This window comes from Meleagris gallopavo, chromosome 5 (assembly GCF_905368555.1).
Source record: "Meleagris gallopavo chromosome 5, MGAL_WU_HG_1.1, whole genome shotgun sequence".
Lineage (NCBI taxonomy): Eukaryota > Metazoa > Chordata > Aves > Galliformes > Phasianidae > Meleagris > Meleagris gallopavo.
This window is the reverse complement of record NC_139408.1, coordinates 13615329-13640107: the sequence shown is the minus strand read 5'-3', so window position 1 is coordinate 13640107 and position 24779 is coordinate 13615329. Positions and strand designations below refer to the sequence as shown.

The window sequence follows — 24779 nt, the reverse complement described above, 5'->3', positions numbered from 1 at the left end:
GTGCAGGAGCATCCTTTGGGAGCCACTGCTGCCTGCTGCGGCATCTCTGCAGCTGCTGAGCTGCAGCCTTGCAGGCAGAATGGCATCAGCTGATGTTAACTCTTCATGCACCCCCTCCCTATCCTCCTCTTGCTCCCCCCCTACAAAGTCACAGTGCTTTTGCTGCTGCTGCTCCACGTGACAGTGGCCACTGCAGAGGTGACCCTCGCTAGGAGGAGGGCAGCCGCACCACGCTGGCTCCCGGCTCGTGAAAACTGATTATTCCTGCTTTATTCCCCTGGGGATTTGAAAACGGCTCAAGCCGTTCAGGAATCATTCTCTGCAATCCCCTCCAAAGCACCCAGCCCACAGCATCTTGGAACAAGGCTGCCCGCCCCCCCCAAAGCCCCCCTTCCGACTCCTTGATCCTGGCAGGGTGATGTCACCAGCAGCCAATACGGACGGCGGTGGCTTTGCGGGGTGGCGAGGGGGGGGGGACACACCGCAGATGGCTCCAGCTGGGCCCAGCATTTGATTAATCGCCTGAATTACCCTCGCTTTGCCATAAAATTACAAGCAGGGAGGAGCTGGAGAATGTGAAAAGCAGGAGTACGGTGGTGGAGGAGAGGGCCGGCATGGGGCAGCGTCACTCCAAAGTGAGGGGTGGGGGTCCCCATGCCAAAGCTGCACTGCAGTGGGGACGTGTCACTTCGGGGATGCTGGGTGGATGAGGTGATGGGACCCTGAGGCACTGGGGTGTAAAGGGGACAAGGCGCCCTCCACTGTCTCAGCGATGGCAGCATCTCATGGTGGGCAGGACCCTGCCTGGGCCACCCTGGGGTCACCAAGTGCTATTTCGGCTGGCAGCCATGGCTCAGAGCCACCTCTATTATTTAACGGGGAAAGATAGAGAGAGGAGCCTGGGAGAGATAATATGCCATGACACCGGATAAGAGCTCCTGGCGTCACAAGGGAGGAGGATTACATGTCCCTGAATGGAGTTAGAGATGACAGAGGGGAGGGGAAGAGTTTTTAGCAGGGGATTAAGCTTACAGCTCCAGGAAGGATTTGGGGCTTGTTTGCCAGCACAGAGCAATTCCTGAGGCTGATGTACCTGTTAGACTGGCCTGGGGAGGGCATGTCACTGGAGTGGGGGCTATAAACAAGTCCTCCAGGAGAGCCCCGTGGCCATTGGTCTTCCAACCCTCAGAAGGAAGGTAGTGTCAAAGAAGAGAGGGCAGGGTGCAGGTTGCACAACATTGCCCCTGCAGAAACCGCTTTGCAAGCATACATATCACCAGCGGGGCAAAGAGGCATTCCCTATCCCCATATCTCCATACCTTCATCTTGGAGGTGGGCTGGATGAGCTCTGTGATAGAGACCTTGTCCTGCTGGAGCCTCCTCTTGACCAGTTTAGAGCAGCAGATGTTGACAGAGCTGAGGACGTGCCAGGAGTTGTACTCCACAAAGGAGCGGCTATCGATGACCAGGGTGCCCTCCGCTCCGTTCCGCAGGAGGCTGGCCAGCTTCTTTGGATCCATCACTTTGCGTGGGAGTCTGTCTCCAGCCATAACGGGCCCGTCCGCTCTAGGGTGAGCGGGGCGGAAGGGCAGGGTGGGCTGCCAGCACCCTTCTCCCCACGGGGACAAGCAGTGAGGCAAGGTGTCAGCAGAGCAGCACTGTGCTGGGCTCCTCACACTGCTAGCGCCCAGGCTGCCTACTCATGGTGCTGAACCTGGGGAGAGAGGAGAGTAGAGACACACCGGTCAGGTGGCAGGATGACATAGATGAGAATGACAGAATCATAGAATCATTAAGATTGAAAGAGACCTCTGTGGTCACCGAGTCCAACCACTGACCCATCCCCACCACACTCACTGAATCACATCCCTCAGTGTCACATCCCCATGGTTCTGGAACACCTCCAGGGATGGTGACCCCACCATTTCCATTGGCAGCCTGGTCCAGTGCTTCAACACTCTGAGAATTTTTTCTTAATATCCAACCTGAGCCTTCCCTAGCTTAACTTAAGGGCCATTGCCTCTCATCTTAACTTAGTGCTTACTCCGGGCCTAGAGCTTGGCCTTCAGAAGAGTGGGACAAGGAGATAGCCACACTTTCTAAGAAAGCTTTTTTTGTGGCTTTTTGGTACTTGACTTGTGCAGTAGTGGCTTCATGCACAGTAGGAGATATGAGGCTCCATCTTAGTAGCCGAGGAAGACTGAACTTGCTCCAAGAGCAGCTCATGGGGTCAACAAGTATGATCTGTTCAGGGAGTCTTCTTAGGTTTTAATGGCACACGTCATTGCAGGCCTGCTTTAATGGCATTAAGTTTTAATGCTGCCACAGCCATTCAGAAAATAAGCAGGGCTATTACCAGGCTCTCCTTGTTTCTTCCAGAAAGCGTTTTAGGGAGAACCCACAAGCTGTTGCATGGAGGCTTTAATGCATCTGAATTAAGATGACTATGACTACTGTGTCTGAAAAGGCCAGTGTAAAGATTTTCATTGACTTCTGCAGGGCCAGGATTTAGTCTATGGGCTACAGAAGGCTTATGAGTCACCCTACTCAGAGCAAGCAGCAGTTCTTGGGAGCTCCCACATCACAAGCCCTTGTAGTGCAAGGGCACCCAGGAAAAGTTGCTCAGGTAGGACACAGAACAGATTGCCCAGAGAGGTGGTGGATGCCTCAGCTGAGGACACATTCAAGGTCAGGCAGGACAGGGCTCTGAGCGCTTGATCTAGTGTAGGTGTCTCTGTTTATTGCAGGAAAAACGGACCAGTGGTTCCTTCCAACTCTGAACTAGGAACCTCTGCTACCTATCACCAAACCTTGAAGATGCAACCAGCTTGCAGGAAAAGGATGTACAGCTGCAGAATATGAGGATATTTCAACATCTACAGCTCTCCAACTTCAACATTAGCAGCCCTCCTATTTCCCCGGGCTGTCAGACCTGCTCTTCAAAGCAGGGGGTAGATGTCCCTGCACACATACATGCTGCTAACACGTTTGTTCAACTTAGAGAGAAAAAAGAAAAATCCCCTAAAAGCTGCAATAGTGGTGGCCGCTTCTTGCACAAAGCATTTTGCAGCCCAGTGGCATTATGGCATCGCTGCCCCTGGCCCCACAGCAGGCGGCTCACAGTTCCCCCTCCCCACAGCACTCCTCCAGGGGGGCTTAAAAATTGAAACAGTTCTAATTAGGGGGTGTGAGAAGGAGCGAGGCCGGCCCCTGCTGGGATATGACACACCTCATTACGTCGCTGCCGCCTTGCCAGAAGACCCCCTGCTGTACCTTGGCTATAGAGCCAGGGCACTCAGAAAGGATGCAAATTAGCCAGCTTTCCCCCCCCCCCCCCTTCATCTTTCTTTCACACCCTACTCCCCAAATCGCTTTCTGCTTCTCTTCCCCATCAGGACAGCAGGCTGCGAATTCTTGGCTCCTCCAATTACATCCAAGAAATAAAAGGGAGCAGAGGAAGGTGATAGACAAAAAGGATGGGGATAATGCTGAGGCAGAGGGATAAGAAAGAAAGGTTGAAGTAAGAGGAAGGAGTGATCCAACGGACTGGACATGTACTGTATCTCCAGGGATAACAGGGTATCCGCTCCTCAGAATGAACAAGAGTGAACTATGGGGGGGGCCTAAGAAGAACAGAAGATTCCCGATCTCCTTTGCTCAGAGAGAGGCTTTCCGTGTATGAAGTGTTGACAGATGACCAAGAGCTTGGGTGGATGAAGTCAGAAGACACAAGAGGAGTTTTCCCTCTGCACTAACAGCCATCCTCCTGCAGAACAACCAGACACACATCTGTCTGCCCAGCACTACCAGTTGGACATGGTGGCAGATAGAGGTGACACAAGTGAGCCAGGTCCTGTGCCCAGTTCCACATGGGAGAGGTGGAAAGAGGCAGTGCAAGGTCCCATTCCATTCTCCTCTGAAGCCTTGCCCAAGGAGGGAAATACAAACTGAGCACAGTCTTAAGCAGCCATAACCTCACTGGTAGACTCAATGCCCAGGAGGAGTAGGGTCCTTCTGAACTTGCATAGTGCCTTTCTCTTGGACAACTGAAGTGAAACACCAAGGAAAAGCAAAGGAACATGGCCATGGAGGAGCACTGCTGAAGTAAGAGACCTGCTCCTTCACCACACTGACCAGAGACCAGTCTCCAGCACAAGAGGTAAAGGTTAACCTGAGGCCTAAGTTAGGGTTTCAGAAACATAGCTGCATCCTTCTCTTATCAGTTTATTAAAGCCATCTTAATCTTCTCGAGTGTTCCTGAAGAACATTACCATAATCCTTTAATCCCATCTCTCCCTGGAGTGCCTGTAATGAGGAGATGGACACATGGCTTAGCTGAACGGGGACAGCAAAGCAGGAGGGGCCATGCTGCAGCTGAGGGATGGAAAGCTGAGCAGAGGACTTAATGCATAGGCATTAAGATACCTGCTTGCCGGGAGTCTCCCTGGCTGTGACCTTCTTCTGGTCAGCCAGAAGAAAACCCCAAACGCACCCTGACCCCTGTGGCAGGAAGGACCATGGGAATGCTGCCCTGTGCTGGCTCAACAGTCACCGAGGTGGCGGCCACTTCCTCAATTTCTCATCTTGCACAAGGCCCCAGCAGAAATACGTGGCTACAGGAAGGGCACAGCTCTAGTTTCTCTTGGAGATGTTAACAGGAAGGCCAGCATGTCCTTGCAGCAATCATAAACCTCACTAACTGGCATATCCACCTGTGGTTGTGTTCTGGAGATCCCTACCTTCCCTCCACCCATGACCCAGATCAGCAGCTGCTCCCCTTACTGCCTTGGGCAGGCCAGCTTCTTATTCCTCCGAGCTTTCTTTTTCTCCCACTCCTGTTCCAATTCTTTCTACCATTGTTTCCCATTTCCACTCAAGATAAATGCAAACAGAAGAGATTAAGATGCAGAGGAAAAGGAGGAATACTTCCAGTAAAAAAGCCTCCCAGTCTGCAAAGAGCACAGAACAAAGGACCTCAGGTGCACTGCTACTCATCAGCTGCAAAAGATTTCTGGATGTCTGTGCTGAATCTCCAGAATCTGCTCCTAGCAAAGGAAGTGAACTCACAAAATGAAGCTGAAGACCAGAAACAGGATATGACTGGCTGCTAGCAGAGAACATGGAGGTGCCATGAACTGCCTCACAAAGTAGGCTGCACACAGATGGTGCTGAAAGAAGGGTCAAACCTGGCCACAGAGGTGCTGGAAGAAGCACCCATATGTGCCTGAGCACGGAGCTAAGGAAACAGTTATATTCCAAGGACTGGCAGCTCTGATCCCATCAGAGAAGCTGTAGGTTTAAGGCCAGATTGGATGAAGCTTTGGGCAACCTGGTCTAGCCGGAGATGTCCCAGCCCACAGCAGGGGGGTGGAACTAAATGATCTTCAAGGTTCCTTCCAACCCAAACCATTCTCAAAAGCATTTCTATCACATAAGCGAGCCTGGGGATCCATGAGCATGCCCACAGGGCTGCCACCACAGAGAAATGCCTGCTTGCCATCCCAGAGAAAGCCCTGAGAGCAGCCGTTCCTGAAGAATTTCCACCAGCCCCAGGCTTACCACCCAGGACACTGGCAGAACCCTGCTGATTCCCAGCTCTCCAGACACAGATCAAGATGTAAAAGGTGGCTCTTTTGCTAAGCTCTCTGCCCTTCCTCCTTCCATACCCCTTCTTTTCTTTCAAGTGCTTTGGCACTTAGCAAACTCCCCTCGGCAGGCTCCTGCTGTTTGAGGGATTCCTAAAACACGGCCCTATTACTAATTATTATTATTTTGCGGCAGCAATCAGGGACATGGGGCTCATTAACAAGTTAGCACCTCTGGTTTCCCTGGAAACTCGCAGCTGCCAGGCAACGGCTGTGTCTCTGGCCCGAGGCGATGCTACCGCAGTGCCTTCAGCTCACATCCTGCAGGATGCTCGAGTCGCTGCCTCCAGCCCAGCCAACGGCACAGGGCAAGATGGGCCATTATGAAGCTCCAGGATGCCTCTCCTTGCTCCATCCCATCTGCTTTGCAGCTCAGCCCATCTACTGATCCCCTTCTGCTTCTCCCAGCATTGTGAACTGCACTGCATCTCGTGGTGAGAGATGCAAGCTTTCATCTGGGGAGGGGAATTTGGAGCATGAATAATCCCCCATGGTGGCTCTGGGACAAAGCCATAGGTGCCTGCAGTAGCCATACTGGAAGTGCTGCCAATCGCTTAGCAGTTGCTTGATACCCCTTTAAAATAGAGCACAAAGGATTCCTCTGCTTAGATAGAAAGAAAAATACACGTTTCTGTCTACTCCTCCTTAAAATGAAGTTAAAACCCATCACTAACCATATTAACTACTAAGATATAAAGGCTACTCATCTGCCTTTCCCTGACGAAACTGAAGGATGAGAAGAGACATTTTGTGATTCCCAAGAGGTGAAGATGAGACAGCATCACTGTGCTGTCCCTCTGCAACCACCACTCTGTTCTCACCCTCCGGGACTCACAGAGGTTATCCCAAGACAGAGAAGCCTCACACAGCTTCATTGATGCTCACCTCACTTCCCTATTCACCGCTACCCACAAGTGGTAAGCGCCTTCTTTCCAAGACAAGAGCCCCCTCCCAACTCTCCGTGCAGACAGCGCTTTGGGAAGAGGCAGTCTCCATCACCAGAGGATGGCGGAGGGAGGCATCGTCACTGGAGGATGATGCTGAGAAGCAGGAGCTTGCATTCCAGCTGTGCCCACCATGAGTGGTCCAGAACATGGATTGTGCCAGCAATGCTTGGTGGGTTGTAGCTGCAAATGCAATCACCTCCCAGCCTGCCCACATCATGTGTAATGTGATCTGGCTCCTTCCAGAATTATTTCTGGAGTGCTGCTAGGCAGGGAAAGCCAACAGGGAAGAGCAGCAGGCTATACCTCTTGAGTCTAGGTGACAATGCCACTATCTCCTCTTCTTAGTCTTGTACTTTTAAGATGATTTATATGGCTTTCCCCTGTAGTATAAACACAAGCTTTCCTTTAAAGCCTACAAAAGACAAGACCAAAGGTTATCCATGACCAGTCAACCATTTAATCTCTGCCTTTGCCCATGCTGCAGATGGAGCTCCCATGCATGCTGCTTTCTAATACCAAAGCTATTTCATTTCCATCCTCCTCCTGTCAAGCTGAGAGACAGCAGGTTCATGTCTTAGAGCTGAAAGCATCTCCTTTGAGCAGCCTGGCACATACCACAACAAGGTGTAAATGACATAGAATCATTGAAGTTGGAATGACTGCTAAGATCATCCAGTTCAATCATCAACCATGCCTGTGACCACTCTAGACCATTTTCCTCAGTGCCACATCTACCTTTACTTCAACACCTCTCAAGACAGTGACTCCACCACCTCGCTGAAAAGCTTAATCAATACCTCACTGCTCTTTCTGGGAAGACATTTTTCCAAATATCCAACCTGAATATTCTCTGGAGCAACTTGAAGCTATTAGCTCTTGTCCTACATGATGCCCAGACAGAGGCAGACCAGAAAGGTATGCAGTTAGATACTTCAGCAGGGCTGGTCCTGATCTCTTGTCCTAAGACACCAGACACCATAAATACCTGCTGGGTGCAATTTTTGTCTCCTGAAGAAAGGGTTTCCAGGACCTGCAGACTATTTTCCCATGATACCTACATGCTAAGGAAAAGAAAGCACTGGGCTGAGCTGTGGTTCTTTGAGGTAGATAAAAACATCCCCATTTCACTTCATAGGGACAGTGACAGATGAAATAAATCTGAGACAGCTATGGGTGAGGTAAAGGGTGGAAGCATAGAAGGTGAAGCAAGCACCTGGCAAACCTGCTGGCATCTGCCCTGTGCCACATGTCCCTGTACAGAAACAGCCGCCAGGGCTTCCAGGCTCACTGAAGAACAATAACAGGACTTTATTTCTTCTGGCATCTTTTACACAGTTTCTGATCTCAACCAGTGTAAGCTGAGGTACAGATGCATATTCTATCACAGTTTCCCAGCCAGTACAGGCTGATGCCCAGTGATGCCACCCTAAGCTCATCAAAATTCTGGCTCTTCTTAGGAGAACCAGAATTCAACTCAAATGAAAGGGAGCTGATTTTCCATGGAAAGACATATCCATCAAGGTGGTTTCCTGCACTTCTCAAGGCTTTATGAACCCGGTTCAAGGCTTGTTAACCTTCCTCCATGCACACAATAGCTAAATTGCACACAGACTTGGGATGAATTAGCATACGTCAGCCAAGGCTCTACCTCTTTTCTCAGCCACAATAAGAAAGCACCAACAATGAGTTTCAAAGGATTTTCTTTATCTAGGAAAAGAACATAAGAACAGGTAAAGCCCACACCAGCATCTCTACCCTACTCTCTCCTTCTCCCCAGCCTAAAATGATTCATTGCCAGGTGGTTTCATCAGGTCAGTCTGAGGTGACTTGGGGGGGGAGGATCAAAGCATTTGGCAGCTCTTCCTCTATCCACACACTGAATCATAGAATCACTCAGGCTGGAAAAGACAACTAAGATCATCTAGTCCAACCACCAGCCCATCCCCACCATGCCCACTGATCTGTCCCTCAGTGCCGCATCTACTCTTTTCTTGAATACTTCCAGGTATGGTGACTCCACCGCCTCCCTGGGCAGCCTGTTCCAAATGCAAGTGATATATCATGACATGCACTGAGCTTCCACATCCTCTAGCCAGTTTCCATATCAAAAGGTCTAACTCATCACTGGTGTTGACCATTAAGCATCCACAAACACCAAGCCATGTTCCTTTAGGATTGCAGGCCAAGCAGCTAAGTGGCATCAGATCAGGTCTCCTCACCTTTCCTCCAGCCCTGCGAGACTACATGAGAGCTCACACTTATCTCTGGATCGGTTACTGCTGAATGAACCCTGCTCAGGTGCCAGACAAAGAGGCAGCCAAGCTCAAAGCAGAAGAGATTGCAAGGATGACAAAGAATTACAGGCATCTGCATTCAGCAAGCAAGCGGAGAATGCACCAATCTATTTTTAATGGTAAAAAGCAATTGCTTTACGTGAGGATGTGTCTAGGGAGATTTTGCCCAGTCAGAGATTTGCATTCTTCCCACTCCCCCTTCCCCCTTCTCCCCCCCCAGCAGTCAGCTCCATCCAGTGTGCAGAGGCAGTTTGTCCCCCTGCCACCCCACAGAACAATTCCAAGCATCACATCTCAGTCCCACAGGATCATCTTCCCAGCTTTCCTCCAGGGACAGCAGCAGGAACTGTCAGCACCAAAGCCCTCTCCAATTTTACAACAGCCTGGGGAAAATCAGGATGGCAGGCAGGTATGGAAGAGTCACAGTGTAATTTAGGTTGGAAGGGACCTCAGCAACTCACCTCGCCAACCACTCTCCCAACACAGGGCCAACTCCAACAACAGATCAGGTTGCCTTGTCCTGGTCACCAAAAGACCCATTCCCAGTTGTCAGCAGGCTCAGAAATGGGGATCCCCAGAACTCACCCCTCTGCCAACTGCAAGAGTGCATCCCAAGACCCTCCAGAGAAAAGCCTGAACACAAGGTCTCTGCCCCAAAAAACCTGAAGGTTTGATTAAAAAAATAAATAAGGTACAACAAAGGAAGTCACGCACACATGTTGGACTGGACTTTCCATGCACAGCAAACAAGGAAATAGGCATAAGGAGAATGGGAAGAAAAGATGGAATCAAGGGAAGGTTTCTAACCCCAGATCAAAGGGCATTGCTTATTCCACCTTTGTACAGTGCAGACTGGAATCTCCTCCAATCCCAATTGCACCTATCTTCAGGAGCATCAGACACCACACTTTACTTTTGAAAACTGGAGGTCCTGAGCAGCACAATAACACACAGAAGCTGTACGCAAAGCAAAGGACCACCTGCTGCACACCTGCCCAGGTTCCCTGGTCTAGTAAGGACTGGAAGGCTCTCAGAGGATGAATCAAATAGCACACCTATGGAGCAGGGCCCCAGTACAGCTCTGCTTTACCCTACAGTAGGGGCTTCCCCTCTTTCTGCTCAAAGCAGAGAGGTTTGTGAACAAAAGGAGCCTCACAGATGGCACTGACCCAAGGGTTGGGGTAGGAAGCCTACGACCAGTTCTTGGAAGAGATAAGAGCTCATTTGCTTTTCCATGACTTCATTGATAAAGAGGAGATGGAGTCACTGAGGAGCTCACATGTGACCAGAGCTCAATTCACAGAACCATAAAATCATTAAGGTTATAAAAAAAAAATAATAATAGTAATCTGAGATCATCAAATCCAGCCACTGAGCCATCACCACCATGCCCACTGAGCCACATCCTTAAGTGCCACATCTCCCTCAGCAGGGCACTGAGCATCATTCCAAAGGGACACAACACAGCTGCATGTTACGTTCCATTCCACCTCCATCAGAAGAAAAGGCAAAGCCAGCAGCTCACAGCCAGGCACAGCACGCATCCTACCATCACACCACGAGCTCTGCTTTAAGGACAGCCTCTGACACCATTTTTGCAGCCTTTGCGCTCCCTTGCTGTGCTCTAACCTTGCTTGCAACGCATGCGCAGGTTTCTGCAAGCAAGCTTGAGAAAATTGCAAGCACACATTTAGCCTTTTATCTGATGAGTGATCCCAGGCCACTTGCCTCCCTTCCCCACGCCTGTATGTAATCGCATCAGGTGCCTCCTTTCCCACCCCGCACCAGGCAGGACAGGTGTACCTGCAGAGGAGAAATTGAAAGCTTGAAAAACAGGTTTTAAAACCCAGAGGGCATCAAGATGCAGAGGAGCACTCACAAGTGTTCCCTGTGGGATGACGGCATCGCAGGGCTGCGGAGCACCTCTGCAGAGCAGCATGGAGAAGAGTGGGGTGAGAGCAGGAACCCCTCAGCCCTGGGGGTTGTGCAGACAGTTCTCCTAAATTCTGCCACAGAACCCAGAGCAGAGGGCAGAACCACCTACACGTCCCAGCTCAGCTTTCCTGCTGTGCTCCCAGGAGCCAGTTACCTGCATGCTGCTATCTTTATCACCACGCTCCCCAGCAGATTTGCTTTGCTGTGTTGTTTCAGGATGACGGCAGTGTCCTACAAACTCAGACCATAAATCAAGGCTGCCAAATATGGAGCACCTCCTTTTCCTGCTCCCATCCCAGATACCGTGAATGCGCTCTGCACCTGAGTGCAGATCGCAGCTCCAATCACACCGCATAGCAAGGACCAACCTCTGATCCCATGAGCAGACGCACCTAAGGGCAGCAGAGCCACACAGAAGGCAAAAGCACCTTTAACATATCTCGTCTTGATTATGTAGATTAATGCAGACGGAGCAGAGGAAGGGGTAGGGATAAAGTAGGTGCTGCAAGAAGCCATTTTCAGAACCCCACTGAGCCGCAGCCTCCTCTAGGATGGTTCTTCGGGAGGTGTTTGCAGGACCAAACCCTGCAGGATACGTGCTCTGAGGAGCTGTACCCAGTGCTCTGGCGGGTTCTGACAATAATTGTACTGTCTTGGATTTTAGGACCTCTCCAAACACAGCATCTCGGTGGCTTCCTTGGCAAGGTGCCCAGCCCCAGCAAAACCACCCAGCACACAAACATGGTGTCTGCCATATCTCCATGCAGCGAGTGCTCCTACAGGGCTCGGCCACCTTGCAATGTCCCCCCCTACCCCTTCAGGTCCCCCCTAGCCCCTTACCTGCATCAAGGAAAGGACAACAACCTACAGGGGGTTCAAAACCTGTTGGGGTGAAGCACGGCTGCACGCATCAGAACTGGTGAGAATACATCCGCAGAGCCCTTGGAGGTATCTTAGCAAGAAGCCCTAAATGCAGCCAGCTATAGGTATGAGAGTTTTCTTGGCGCAGAGCTCATTTTGCTTTGGGAATCATCACAAGCAAACACAAAGGCAATTCGGGAACCGGCCCCGAACCCAACCAACCTCTCCTGCAGAGCCCTGCGCAGCGCCGCCGAGCCAAACCCACGAGCACCGCACACCTGGCCCTTCCAACACAAAGCTGCAGCCGTGCCCGAGCCCTGCGCAGCCCAGCGCGGGTGCAGACAATGCGGTGAGCATCGCGCAGGGCTCCTGGGGCTGCCCGCAAGGTTACCGCGGCCCCGGGCTGCGGGCATAGCGCTCAGCATCTCCCTGAGGTTGCCAATCGCTGCTAGAAGGAGTCCGTGCCTTTATGCTCCAAATCACGGCGGGTCACTCGTGCCCGGGGCAGGGCTAGGCTCCCCGCCTGGGAACCACGGGTGAGACCGCAATACGGTGCCTAGAAAACCCAAACGTCCGCATGGAACCCGCACCGCGGCGCGTCCTCCCCGTAACAACCCGCACCTCACCGACCTGCGCGGAGCTTCCCGATGTGAGCCGAGGCACTGACATCAGCTTTTGCTGTTGCTCAGGAATTTAATTTTGGGGGAGGAGAAAGGGGTGTGCGTGTGCGGGGTGGGGGGGCAGAGCAGGAAGGAGAAGGAACTTATTTATCAATAAGGGAAATCATCGCCGAGCTCGGGAAACCGACCGGCGCTCCGCACGCAGAGACTCGTCCGAGAACGGGGGAGACGTCGGCCGGTCGGCGCGTACAGGGAAGGACGGAGGGGACGAACTGAGCGGGGCGCACAACGCGCTCACCGCCCGCAGCGCCGTACGGACCGCGCAGCCCAACGCGGCTCCGCTCGCAGCCGGGTGCGCAACGACGGCATCAAAAAAACCACAGCGCTGTCACCGCGGCTCCCGTGCCCCCCTCGGCCCCGCACCGCGCAACCCCGAGGTACCGCCCCGCACCGCGGCCGGGGATGCTCCGCTCCCACCTGCGCCCACCCCCCCGCAAGTGTTTTTTATTAACGCTTGCTCCGAAACGATCCCACCCGCACTTTAAACCCCAAAGCCCTACGGATAATAAAGCAAGGTGCGGGTATTTCCAATGGGGCAGAGCTGCACCTCCCCCAGCCCTTCCGCGGCTCCATTCCGCACACGCGGCCGCACCGCTCCCCTCTCCCAGAGTCCTGCAGGGCAATCCCGTCCCGGCCCGGCTCGGCTCACACTGACCCGGTGCGGCGGGCGCGGACGGCCGCGCCTCTCCGCAGGGCCCGCATGCCGCGCAGCGGCCGAGCTCCGCGCTGCTCCGCGCCGCTCCGCGAGCCGGGAATGCGCCGGCGATGAGGTCATACCTCAGGGGGGGTAGGGAGAAGGGGAGGGGGGGGGGAAGAGGGATTAAAAAAAAAAAAAAAAAAAAGAAAAGAAAAAAAAAAGACAGTGTTGACGTCACTCGCAGCCAATCAGCGCGAGAGGCGCAGAGCAGGGTGACGTCACCCCGCGGGCGCGGAGCGGCGCGGAGCCGCGGCTCGGGCAGAGGGCGCTGCTGCCCGCGGGCCTGAGCGAGTCACGTGACCCACCTGGCCCACCTGGCGCGCCCCGCTGCGCGGTTCTGTCCTTGCCGCGGCTCCGGCTTTAGCGGCGGATTAGGGTTTAGGAGCTTTAGGCTTTTGTTGGCGCTTATGAAATCGAGGGAGCCGTCCTCCCCTCCCTTCCCCTCCCCTCCCCTCCCCTCCGCCCGTGCGGATGCCGGGTGTTCGGAATTAGCTCTCCTCTCTCCAGGTGCGCGGGGTCTCGGAGAGCAGCGAGGCTGGTTTGTTAGCCCTGAACCCGGTTCTCCTGCTGCAAGAATCTGTGCGAAGCGGATGGGTGCGGAAGCCCCTGCACACCGGGGTCGCTCCGCCGTGCTAGAAGGGAGGGCGTTTCGGCAGCTTCTCTCCAAACCCGGCTCTGGCAGACGGCCGTCCCGGCCCGGGGTCAGATCAGACCCACAGAGCATCTCCCACGGCGGAAAGAGGGAGGGGAGGTGGACAGAAAGGCTCGGTGTCCCGTACGCCACCAGGAGCCCGGCAGCACCTGGTGTTAGCGGGGGAGGTGATGGGGGAAGGCCGGGATGATGCCACGGTAGCAGAACAAAGCAGCGCCGCGCTGCCGGGCACCAGATGTGCGGCCGTTGTCATTGCCGGGACCGGGTCCCCCCCACTGTGTGCCGAGCAGCGATGCTGTGGCTGTTCGCTCCTTGCTGGAGGGAGGTGCTCTGCTTCGGATAAAAAGCGCTTGAGGGACAATTTGCCCCATTTGCCTCATTCTGTTTTTTTTTTTTCTTTCTTTCTTTTTTTTTTTTTTTTTTTTCTCTTTTTCTCATATTCCAGGCACACCCGAAGATTGGTTGCATCCCAGCAATGTGTTTTGAATGCAAAGTATGCTTGCACACATCGTAATTTTTGCTCAAATGTTTTCCAAGACCCGTAATTGCCATCTCAGGCCAAGCGCAAAACTCAAACTAAGCAGATTTCTGCCAAAGCAATGAGTCCACCAAGAAGGAGAGGCTTTTCCCCCGACCCACTGCTGTTTTAAACACCCAAAGAACTGCTTTCAGCATCAACCTGTGCTCGGCTGCTGGAGGCAGACAGCGCTGTGGGGAGTGTGAGGCTGGAGATATGCACAGAGCCATTTATCGGCTGTGTGCTGCAGCCATAGCTCTGCCTGAGGAATAAAGGGGAAACAGCAGCAAAACATGCTGAATAAAATCCCTCTGCACGGAGCATGAGTCAAAGTCAGGGGATGGGAGGAGCGGGACCTTTGTACTGGGCACGGAGCGATCATGCTGCAGGATGCTGGAGGCTCTGTGAGGACAGCTCTGCACGGAGCTGAGGTCTCTCAGCACTGGACTCTCTCTCTATCCCTGTGCAGAGTTTTGTTCAGCTGCTCATCAGTTGCTAGGGTTTTTTTGTTTTGTTTTCTATGCTGCTGAAATCGGTTTCAGTGATGAGAGCATCTGCTGCCATCTGTGCCTCCCACCCTTCCCTGCATGGCGAGCTGGGCACTGTGGGGCCCACTGTGCAGCATCCATCCTGCCTGGAGCAGCAGGCAGACCCACCAGCACCCTGCTGCTCCCCTGCATCTGCAGGGCTGCAGCTGCACCCTAACCCTGAACCAGGACCTGGTGGCACTGAGCAAAGGAGCAGCTCCAGCTCACAAAGCCCAGTGGAGCAGCACTGGAGGGAACACACAGGGACTTTGGGTGTCGGGACTCCAGCACTGCCTCTTGCAAAATAGGGGCTGCTCGCTCACTCCTGTGGGAAGCTAAGGATGCTGGAGCCGGGCTGAACGTCATTACCCAAACTAGGTGCCAACTCTGCTCTCCCTTCTGCCCTATTTCTTGCAGTCAACTCATTGACGTAGAAGAGCCACGGGGTCACGGTTGCTGCTGGGAGGAAATCCAAACCAGTTCAACCCAGCTGGGATTTGCCTGCAAACTGGCTCGGCAGCCTCTATGCGGAGGTGGCAGCGCTGAGCCCCGGGCTTGCGTAAGTGTGTGGCATTTGCTCACACACGAGGGCACCCTTCTCCCTGTGAGGTCCCACAGAGAGACTTCAGGAGAGTGCCCAGAGCCATCTCTTGGTCTCCTGATGTGCTGCTGGGGAGTGCAGTGAAATCATCACGTGGCGTGTAAACCATCCTTCCTTCCTGAATTCAAAAGGCTTCTCAGCCATCTGACGGTTCCTCTTTCCCACCCCTCTGTTCAGTTGTTGCTCTTGCTGCTGAATGCAACAGAGGCTGCATCTTCACAGCCAAGAAAAGGTGTGAGCTGGAGTGAGCCCAGCAGAGCTGCGAGCGGCAGAAGTGAAAAGGCAGAGCAGCAGCCCCAAATCCTTCCTTCTGCCGTGCTGGTGGCAGCCTTGGCAAGCTCTCCCTCTCCAGAATGTTCCTGCACCACTGAAAAAAGAAATCACAGTGATATTTGGCTGCTGCTTTTCGTTCCCGTGTTCCCTCAGAGCTGAAACAAAGAAGGGGTGCTCGATCTGTCTGCAGGTTTTGGTGCACCTCGGCCCTGCTGCAGCATTTACACGGAGATGCCTCACCCAACGTGGGTGTTCCTGGCAGCAAATAACAAGCATGGTGGTGCTAATAATAGCCCAGCCTGTCCATCCCTGGCAGGTGATGCATGAAAAATGCTGCAGCGTCAGTGCAATATTCCCCTGGTTCATTACAGCAGCAACCGCCCTCCTTTGACTGGGGCAGCCCATAGGGGAAGAGATGATGGCACTCATTTGTCACACTCGTTAGAGGCAGGAGGGATGGCTCTGGGTTGCATCCAGCTTTGTTTCAGCTCTGGCTTTATCTGAGCAACCCTGCTCCTGCATGCCAAGCTGGGGCTCTCCACGTAGAAAACCACCTGTGAGGTGATCACCAGGGCAAAGCTCAAGAACTCTGCCCTTCACCTTGTTAGACTTTAAGAGGTCAAGGCAAAAGCCCATCACTTTGCCCATAGGTGAAGCCCAGGGGAGCTCTGGGCAGCACTGGTGTCCCTGAGAGACTGTCCTGCTGCTGACATGCTGCATCACCTCATCCCACACTTCTCCTCTGGAGTGTATGCTGTTGCCTCCTCCTGGTGCGACGAGGCTGGAAAAGTCTCAGTGAAGGGAAGAGAAACAGAGCTGGAATTGCCGTGTGCTGAGGAGCTCATTTTACACCTGAAAAAGATGAGACAGCTGCAGAATATGCAATTAGATAAGAGGTCAGGGAGCTGTATTTTATTCCAGGCCTGACCATTTGTTTATGCTATGACCTGGGGCTGATGGCACAGAGCTGACGTTTCGTGCTGCCTGGGGAGCTAAAGGTTCAGACTACAGCTCTTCATTCTTGTACCACCGGCGGGGGGAGCCTGCCTCCTGGCTGCCTTGGCTCTGCCCGACGCTGATTGAGCATTGCAGGGGTCAGCGCAGTCCTGGCTCTCCGACCTGGCACACGTCCTCCTGCATCCCTCATCCCTGCCTGACGCTCCCTTAAGCAGCCGCCGGGGACACAGGCATTGTCTCTTGCCAGTGAGCTGCGACTCTCTGCTTCTTTGCCCTGTCTCTTCAGCCGTCCCTGGAGACTGGCATATCCCAAGGGCTCAGGGATATGTAACTTCCCCTCAGCCCTCTCATCTTAAAAACTCAAGAAATACAAGGTGTTTTTTTAAGCAGCACGTCGAATGTGGATGATTCATCCCGTCCCTTCCCTAGCATGCAGCGTTGTCCATCCTTTCTGTCTTTGTGCAAAAAGAAGGGAGACCAACGTGAGGAACAGGGGTCACCATCCCTAGGGGTGTTCAAGAACAGTGGAAAAGTGGCACTGAGGGACATGGCCAGTGGGCATGGTGGGGATGGATTGTGGGTGGACTTGGTGATCTTTGAGGTCTTTTCCAGCCTTTAATGATTCGATGATGCTACGATAATTGACCCAGCAGCAGCAGATATCAGAGGTATCTTTATTGACCGTGTTACAGAAATACAGTAGCACTTGGTTCACAGAGCACATGGAGTTCTCCAGGAGATGCCTTCGTCCTCAACACTGCTGGGTGATCCCAAGGAGAAATTTGCCCTTTAATGCGCTGGGGTTGACCTGGAGGCACTGGGGCTCTCTGACACCAACACCCTAACACTCAGCCCTCCAGGATGGTTATCTCAACCCATGAATTAAATTCAGTAGAACTGCATCACAGAAGGAAAACAACAGAACGCTGTGGGGCAGTGGGCACTCTGAAAGCGTCTGATATGCTCTGAGCCTTGGTCATCCCATTGACCTTGGGCATGCCACCTTCCTCCCAGCCCTGTCTTGTAGCCCAAAGGCCTCTACGGCCATGCATCTGGCCACACATTTAGCTCTCAGCTTTGCACACTCACATTACACAGCTCTGTTTGCCATGAAATAAGATCTTCTTGGTCTCTTTTCCTTCCTGTACACTTGCAAAAGTGAAACCCTTTCCTACAGCAGTCCACATACTGTTTAGGAGCAGGAAGAGTACGCTTGCCCGGGCTGATAAACTCATTTATTTTTTATTTTTTGTATTTACTTTTTTTTTTTTAATTATTATTATTTTTTTTGCCATCACGGTGGAGTTGTTTTACTCTCGTGTCCTTGCTACAGGAAACAACTGCAGACACTTCTGGCATAGAGGCATCTTGGCGGCGGTGCTGCTGTTGGCCTCCTGCTAGTAATCAGTGAGGGGGTACCGCAGGAAGATGAAGATGAGGATGATGCAGAAGGTGGCAAGGGCTGAGCTGGTGATGTTAAAAAGCCGGGCTGTCTTGGCATCTTCCACTGCGCCATTTAAGTCATTGAGGAGTTTCTTATCCCGGACCTGAGGCAGAAAAACAAAATTAACTGGGAGATGTACTGTGATACTATGTAATAAAATGATGTAATAAAAGTAATAATGCATCCCCAGAGAGATCTGGGTGCTGATGGACCCTCCCATCGTGCCATGCCATCCTGGCAGCTCTGAGGTTAGCACCAGTTGAAGCAAGGCACTATAGGGCCAGCTTGGAACAGGTTGCCCAAGAAGTGCAATGCCCCATCCTTAGAATCATTCAAGGTCAGGCTGGACAGGGCTCTGAGCACCCGATTGAGCTGTAGGTTTCCCCGTTCACTGCAGGAGAGTTGGACCAGATGACTGTTAAGGGTCCCTTCCAACTCTAACCATTCTATGAACCTTACAGCTGGTGCCGTCCTTGTTATCCTGCAGGCTAGGACAACCATGGACTTCCCACGTCCATGTCACCTGCTCGTCCCCACCTCCTCCAGGCTGCCAGGAGTAGCGATGACAGGAGCAGGCAGCAGGTGGCACTGCCGGGCAGCGGACGGCATCGCTGGACGATAGATGGCCTCACCAAGCCCAGGATGGCATCGCCAGGCAACAGGTGGCAACACCAGGCAGGGATGGCGATGCTCACCCTTGGAGTGCGCTCCATTCCTTTCCAGCACGGCCACATCCCCGTCGCCAGACCTCTCGCAGGTGGCACTCAGCACCCGGAGCACAGAGGACGCGGCACCAGAGAATTTCGCCCGATTTCCCGCATCGGGTTGGCAGCACCCTTGGGATGGTGCAGCGTGTGCGGTGCTGCTCGCCCAATGCCAGAGGGCTCTGGGGCTGCACTCCCGCTCAGCCCCCCGTGCTTGCTATCACGAGCAAAGTGCTGCTAGCTGAACGCTAGGTGTCGGTGGCAGGCTGTGAAATCCTGCAGCAGCCTCAGAGTCCTCCTGGAAATACAAAAAACCTCTCATCGACCAGGAGCTTTCTGCAAACATCCTGTGCTGCATTCAGACCACGTCTCAGCCACTTTTTTTTTCTCTCTCCCTCCTGCAGTGCTCTCCTAGAAGCTTGATGCCACTTGCTCGGCACAGGGACGGGTTGCTGGACCCCTCTGTCCTTCTGGGCCATGCAGCTTCACAACAGCATGCTTCTCTTCCTGCAGGGCTCTGAGCACAGCCAGCAACAGTGGGGCCAGCTGAGCACACAAGGACCTGCACAGCAGGCAGGCAGTAGCAGAAACCTTTCCTCTATGTCTTGGCACTGAGTGGATGCCAGGAGAGTCCCAGCTCAATACCATGCTGTTGGCCATCACGTATTGTGCTTGGCCTGGTAGCCTGCCTGGATGGGATATGACCTCAGGGAAGGTGGCAATCCTTCTGCCCTTTGTGGCAGCTCTGTGCCCAGGATGGTTCTGGGGTTTTGCATCCTCCCAAAAGCCTGGAGAGATGCGAAGCTCCAGTTTGCTGGAGTGGGCATCTTGAGGTGAAGGGCAGCCCCAGGGCATTCTTCTCTTCATACAATCACAGAATCACTAAGGTTGGAAAAGACCACTAAGATCACCAAGTGCAACCCTATCCCCACCATGCCCACTGAGCCACATCCCTTAGTGCTACATCCACACATCTCTTGAACACCTCCAGGAGTGGTAACTTCATCATGGTGAGGATCCCGACCCATGCAGACCAGTGGGGCTGGTGCTCTGAGCTCTGCACCCTTCTGCTTGCTGTGCCCTTGTGGGATCAGGTCCTCCTGCCCTGAGATCTCCCCGCCTCCTCACCTTCTGCTCCTCCCTTCCCTGGAACTCTCTCCTAGCTCACTCCTAGTGCTCCCACCTTTCATTCTTTCCCATGCTACACACCATCTCTCAACATCATACCTTCTCCCTGGCCCTTCCATCTCCCTTTTCCTTCCCTTCCTGGCAATGCCCCCAATTTAACCTTGCTTTGGGCTCCTTTCCCCTCCTGATGGGCCCCTGGTGTCTCCTTTTCCCATCCACCTGCTCCTGCAGACCACAGAGGAAGTGATGCTCTCCCTGTGTTCTCCATCACCTGCAGCCCACGTCTTTTCTCTTGCCCTTAGCTTTGCCCCCAGCCTCCTTGGTTGCGTGCATCTCTCATTCTCACCAAGCCCTTTGGTGTGGTCCTTTCCTCTCCTCCCTTATTATTTTCCCACACACCTTGTGACTTCAGCTGTCATCCTTATGCAAATATCCCATATTGGCCACTATAATTTACATTGCCTGTGAGTTACAGGTGAGTGATGGAGTCCCTGCGGCACACAAGCATAATGAAAAGGTGTTTCCTGCTCCAGACTGCTTGCAGTCTGAGCCTGGAAGCAGTCTCCTTTCTTCCCAAAGTGAGGACAGGTCCCCAGGGCCATATAAACACCCTGACCCCGGATCGGGTGCTGTCTCAGTCCCAGACACTTTTCTTATCATCTTGACTTTGATCCTCCCCACCTTGCCTGAAGTTATCCTGGGATCCTGGCCCTTCTTCCCATGGAGATAGCTGATAGGTGAGGGTGGTTATCCCACATCTGCTGACCGGGAGTTTCCCCAAAGCACTGCGCCAGGGCTGTGCTGGAGATCCACCCCATTCAAGGCAACTCCCTTCCCCTCCTTCAGCCCCATCACACATTCACCTCCCTCCATTCCTCTTCCACCAATGCTACGTGCCGTCTCCTCCTTCCATCCCCACCCTTCCCATTCCTTTCCCACCTCCCATCTCAGCTTTCAGGCTCAGCTCTCACTCAGGAGCTGGCGCTTGCGGGTGGGTACCAGTGCTGTGTCAGCTTTCCCAAGGAGACAAATGGCTTGTTGATAACGACTCTAATGAGGCCATGCTGAAGGCAGCCTGCGCTCAGTATTCAGCCTGCAGCTGGTGGAGGCACGCTTTGGGAAGAGGCTGGTTTGGCTGTAAACCCATTTCCCACACAGCGCTCTGCTTCCCTGCGCGTAAGGAGCTTTTTGCTCTGGAGCGAATCCTGGGGTTTATTTGCTCCGCGGATCAGCCGGGAGCAAATCCAGCCATCGTATCACCCATGTGCCTCATGCCTCGCTGGCAGCAAAGCTCTGAGAGCAGCCACACGAGCTGCCGGACGGGCTCCAAATGCCACTGGAGAGCCTTGCTGCCTTGATGTCAGTGCAGTCCAAGCACAGCTCCCGCAGTGGAGTTTATCCCAGCTCCTGCCTCGTTGCCTAATTGGTGCCCAGAGAGCTGTTGGCTTCCCCTGGTGCTCTCTAGAGATAGAGCTTCAGAGCAGGAGCTCCTGACACTGTGCTCCAATGCACCATTCACTACTGCTGGGAGTTGGGAAGGGGGGCAGCCCATCGAACCACGATGTGGGAGAGCTGCAGCAGTGCCTTCTTGATCAAAGGGAAGGAACCCAGAGTGCTGGAGTGGCCCTGGGCCTGCAGGGAGGTGACCCAAGGGCTCCATCTCCCTCGGTGCTGCCGCTCATCTCCTCTGCCCCAGCCCAGTGCACACAGCTCTGAATTGGCACAACAATCCTGCTCCACCGCACTGACCTTGAGGTGCAGAAACAGCCCTGAGGGATATAATCTGAGAGCCACGGCTGCCAAGCACCTGTCCCACTATAGGGAAAACAGAGAGGTGTGCAGCATGGTATCACCCAGAGCTCCTTATGGGTCACGTGGAGAACCTGGCTGGGATATTATTGCCTTCGCTCTACCCGACTTCATATAACTCTTTGTGTAAGAGCTCAAATACCTTGGTGAGCTGCTTTGGCATCTTTTTGAAGGACTACAGGCAGGTCCCAGACAGCAGCAAGGCACCCAGAGGCCCCACACCAGCTCAGTACTGAAGTGTGCACCCGCTGTCAGAGCATGCTGAAGCTGCTGGAAGTGCTACCACATGCTGGGGTGCCTGCAGAGACACCTGTGGGCTCAGGGCACAAAGTGTCCCAATGCTCCTCTCAGCCCAGACCTACTGCTGCTACTGCCGCAGTGACTCCGTTCTGTCCCTCTTCTGTCCCAGCACACAGCCCAGTCTTGGGCAGCACCCACCAGCCTGATCTGCCACACGCTAATTTGTTTCCGAGGGCTGTGTGTTCCCCTCAGGCAAGGAGCCATGGATATCACAGACCTCCAGGGGATCTCTCCTACCCCTTGGTTCATAGAATGGCTCGGGCAGGTCCTGACCCCACTGCTGTCCGCAGCACAGGGACCACAGGGAGACCTGGTGTAGCTACGTGGTGCCCTGAAGATGCGAAACCTTCTCTGTTCTTCCTGCACAAGGACAACCCCAACCTCAGAGAAGGGAAACTGAGGCAGGGGACTGGTGCAGGCTGAGCCCAGAGCTGCCCAGCACTCCCTGCCCGGTGCTGCCTGGGGTTCATTGATCTGTTTCTATGACGAAGCTGGGCTGCGTGCCGGCCTCCCGCTAAATGCTGCTGCCAATGCACGTCAGCCGGCTGCCTGTCCCCAGAGCGTGACCCATACAGGGCTGCCCCGCAGCCGTGGGCTCTCTGTGGGTGTGTATGGCTCATCTTTAGGAAGGGAAGGGCAGCCCAGGGCCCTTTCCTGTGGCAGCTCCTGAGATGCTCCTGGGTGCTCCAGTGCTGAATCTCACATCCCAGCCAGGCTGCTCCCCTCGCAGCTTTCATCTTTTGGGGATTTTAGTGGGAGATCGGACAAGAAGCACAGAAGCAGCATTACCCCATGCTGGCAACCTCTTCCTACTACAACCTGACCAATAGTGTTGCCCGATGGCACCTACGGCTCCTGCCCCACAGCGCAGTGCCACTGCATCTCATCCTACCAGCTCCCTGCCTGCCCCAAAGAAGTGACCAGAGTGCAGGATACCCGTGTGGTATGTGCCTTTGGAAAGCTGCCTTTTGTCCAAGTGCCCCTTCTCCACCAAACAGCTCCAAACCACGTCGCCACCTCCCCATCTCCATCCCCATCCCCACAGCTGGTGGTGCAACCTCCCGCTTCGGTGGCACGGATGTGAGTTACCCCCGGCCCCAAAGCGCTCCCCCTGGCGCTCAGCACTCACTTTCAGCGAATAGGCCAAAGCGATGAAGCCGAGGCAGCAGAAGTTGAGGTATACGAAGTTGAAGATGGACCAGAGATAGTAGTCGTTCACCTCACTGGTGTCGGGGTAGATCTCGATGACGGTGGTGGGGTTGGTCATGGTCTTCTTCTCCACCGAATGCTTGCACGGGCCCGCCGGCCGCAGGCTGTCCCCTTTGCAGCCCTTGCTCTCCATCAGCTGCGCGGCGGAGGAGGGCGAGAGGACGGGCGAGCCGTGCCGGAGGGCCGGGGGCTTGGCGATGCATGCGAAGCAGCCCTGCTGGGGGCCCGGGGGGGGGCGGGGGGCCCAGGCCGCCCCGTCGAAAGGGCACGGGGGGCCCAAGGGAGGGTCCTGCGTCCTCTCCGTGGTGGCGGCGGCGGCGGCGGCGGCGTCACCGCGCTCTGCCCTGGCGAAGTGAGAAATGGGGATGGAGGGGGGGGAGATGAGAAAGGGGGGGAAAAAGAAAGGGGAGAGGTGGGGGGGAGGCAGGAGAGAGATTGAGGGAGCGGGAGGCGGAGGAGAGAGCGGGGAGAGGAGCGGGGGAGAGGGCAGCGGAGGGAAGGAAGGGGGGATCGGAGGAAGGGGAGGGCAGCGCAGGGGGGCACGGGGCCGCATCTCGGGTGGGGATGGCGGGGCGAGGGGGGGAATTACGGGGCGACGCGAGGAGAAAGCAACAAATCAAAGCGCAAAAAGCACTTGGGAAGAGCGGGGCGGGGTGGAGGGGGAGCGCTGCGGGGAGAGTTGCCAGACCGCCGCGCTGCCCCCGCCCGCAGTCCTCCGTCCGTCCGTCCCTCCGGCTGTCCCTCTGGCTGTCGGTCTGTCCGGGCCTTGTGCCGTCCGTCCCATCCCGGGATGGGGAGCGCGGGGGCCGCGGTCGGGCTGTGCTGGGCAGTGCGGGAGGCGGCTCAGTGCGGCACAGCGCCGCGTCCTCCCCGCTCCCCCCCGCTCGTTCCCGGCGTGGTTTTGTTATCATTGTTGTCATTATCATTATTATTGTCATTATTTCGCCGAGCCCTCTCCTCTGCGGGATTCCTGCCGGGGCTACATTCCCCCATCCCTTCCACCTGCCAGCAGCTCCCCCTTCCCTTTTGGAGAATATAGTGGCCGGAGAGGAGGAGGAAGAGGAGGAGGAGGAGGAAGGGGATGAGGACAGGGGATGGGGAAGGGGGTGGGAAGAGGCTGCATCCCCCTCCCTCGCCCCCCTCCGTAGCCGTGCGATTAGGAAAGCAGTGCACCTCTCGCTGCCCGTCCGTCCGTCCATCCGTCTCCTCGGAAGGCATCGGGAGGAGCGGCGGGGACACTACAGGGAGGGCTGCGGGAGCCGCAGCATATCCGGCTCAGCACTGCCTCTTCCTCGCCGCTGGAGCTGGGGAATGAGGGGGGGGGGGGCAGCGTCGGTGTGTATGGGGGGGGAACTTAGGGGGTGGGCAGCGCCCCGAATGTGCTTCTTGCGGGAAGGCTCGGCCCCACTGCTCTTCTCGTGCCTCCTGGAATGAGGAGCAGCCCGGTAGGGGCAGCCGGCTGGTTCCCGCAGCCCCAGCATCACCCACAGAGACCATGGTACTTTATTCCCATGGACGTGGCAGGAAATCATGGGGTGACGTGGGGCAAACAGTGCCATTTGTGCCCTCGGGTGGATGGAAAAGTGATAGTGTCTGTGG

The 24779-nt window shown here is 54.6% G+C and overlaps 2 protein-coding genes and 1 long non-coding RNA gene across 4 annotated transcripts in view; 1 reads left to right on the top strand and 2 right to left on the bottom strand.

Moving 5' to 3' along the window:
- Positions 1–13153, bottom strand: part of DUSP8 (dual specificity phosphatase 8) — a 38577-nt gene extending 25424 nt beyond the window's left edge. Inside the window, exons 1-2 of one of the 2 annotated variants that reach the window (XM_085224318.1) lie at positions 13018–13153; positions 1320–1714 (exon numbers count right to left, since the gene is read on the bottom strand). In XM_085224318.1, coding sequence (XP_085080444.1) covers positions 1320–1550 — 231 coding nt within the window. In that variant the 5' untranslated portion in view covers positions 1551–1714; positions 13018–13153. Of the gene's footprint in view, positions 1–1319; positions 1715–12312; positions 12412–13017 lie in introns of those variants that run through there. The other variant, XM_085224319.1, reaches the window with a different exon arrangement.
- On the top strand, positions 12410–14535 carry LOC146544248 (uncharacterized). Its single transcript, XR_014883426.1, has 2 exons — positions 12410–12739; positions 14157–14535. It is a non-coding gene; the product is annotated as an uncharacterized LOC146544248 (long non-coding RNA).
- A 2715-nt stretch (positions 14536–17250) lies between these two features.
- On the bottom strand, positions 17251–24453 carry IFITM10 (interferon induced transmembrane protein 10). Its single transcript, XM_085224323.1, has 3 exons — positions 24354–24453; positions 23101–23524; positions 17251–18133 (listed from the first exon to the last, which is right to left on the bottom strand). Exons 1-3 carry the CDS (start codon positions 24377–24379, stop codon positions 17984–17986), a joined length of 600 nt encoding a protein of 199 aa, XP_085080449.1. The 5' UTR covers positions 24380–24453; the 3' UTR covers positions 17251–17983.
- Positions 24454–24779: the final 326 nt, after the last annotated feature.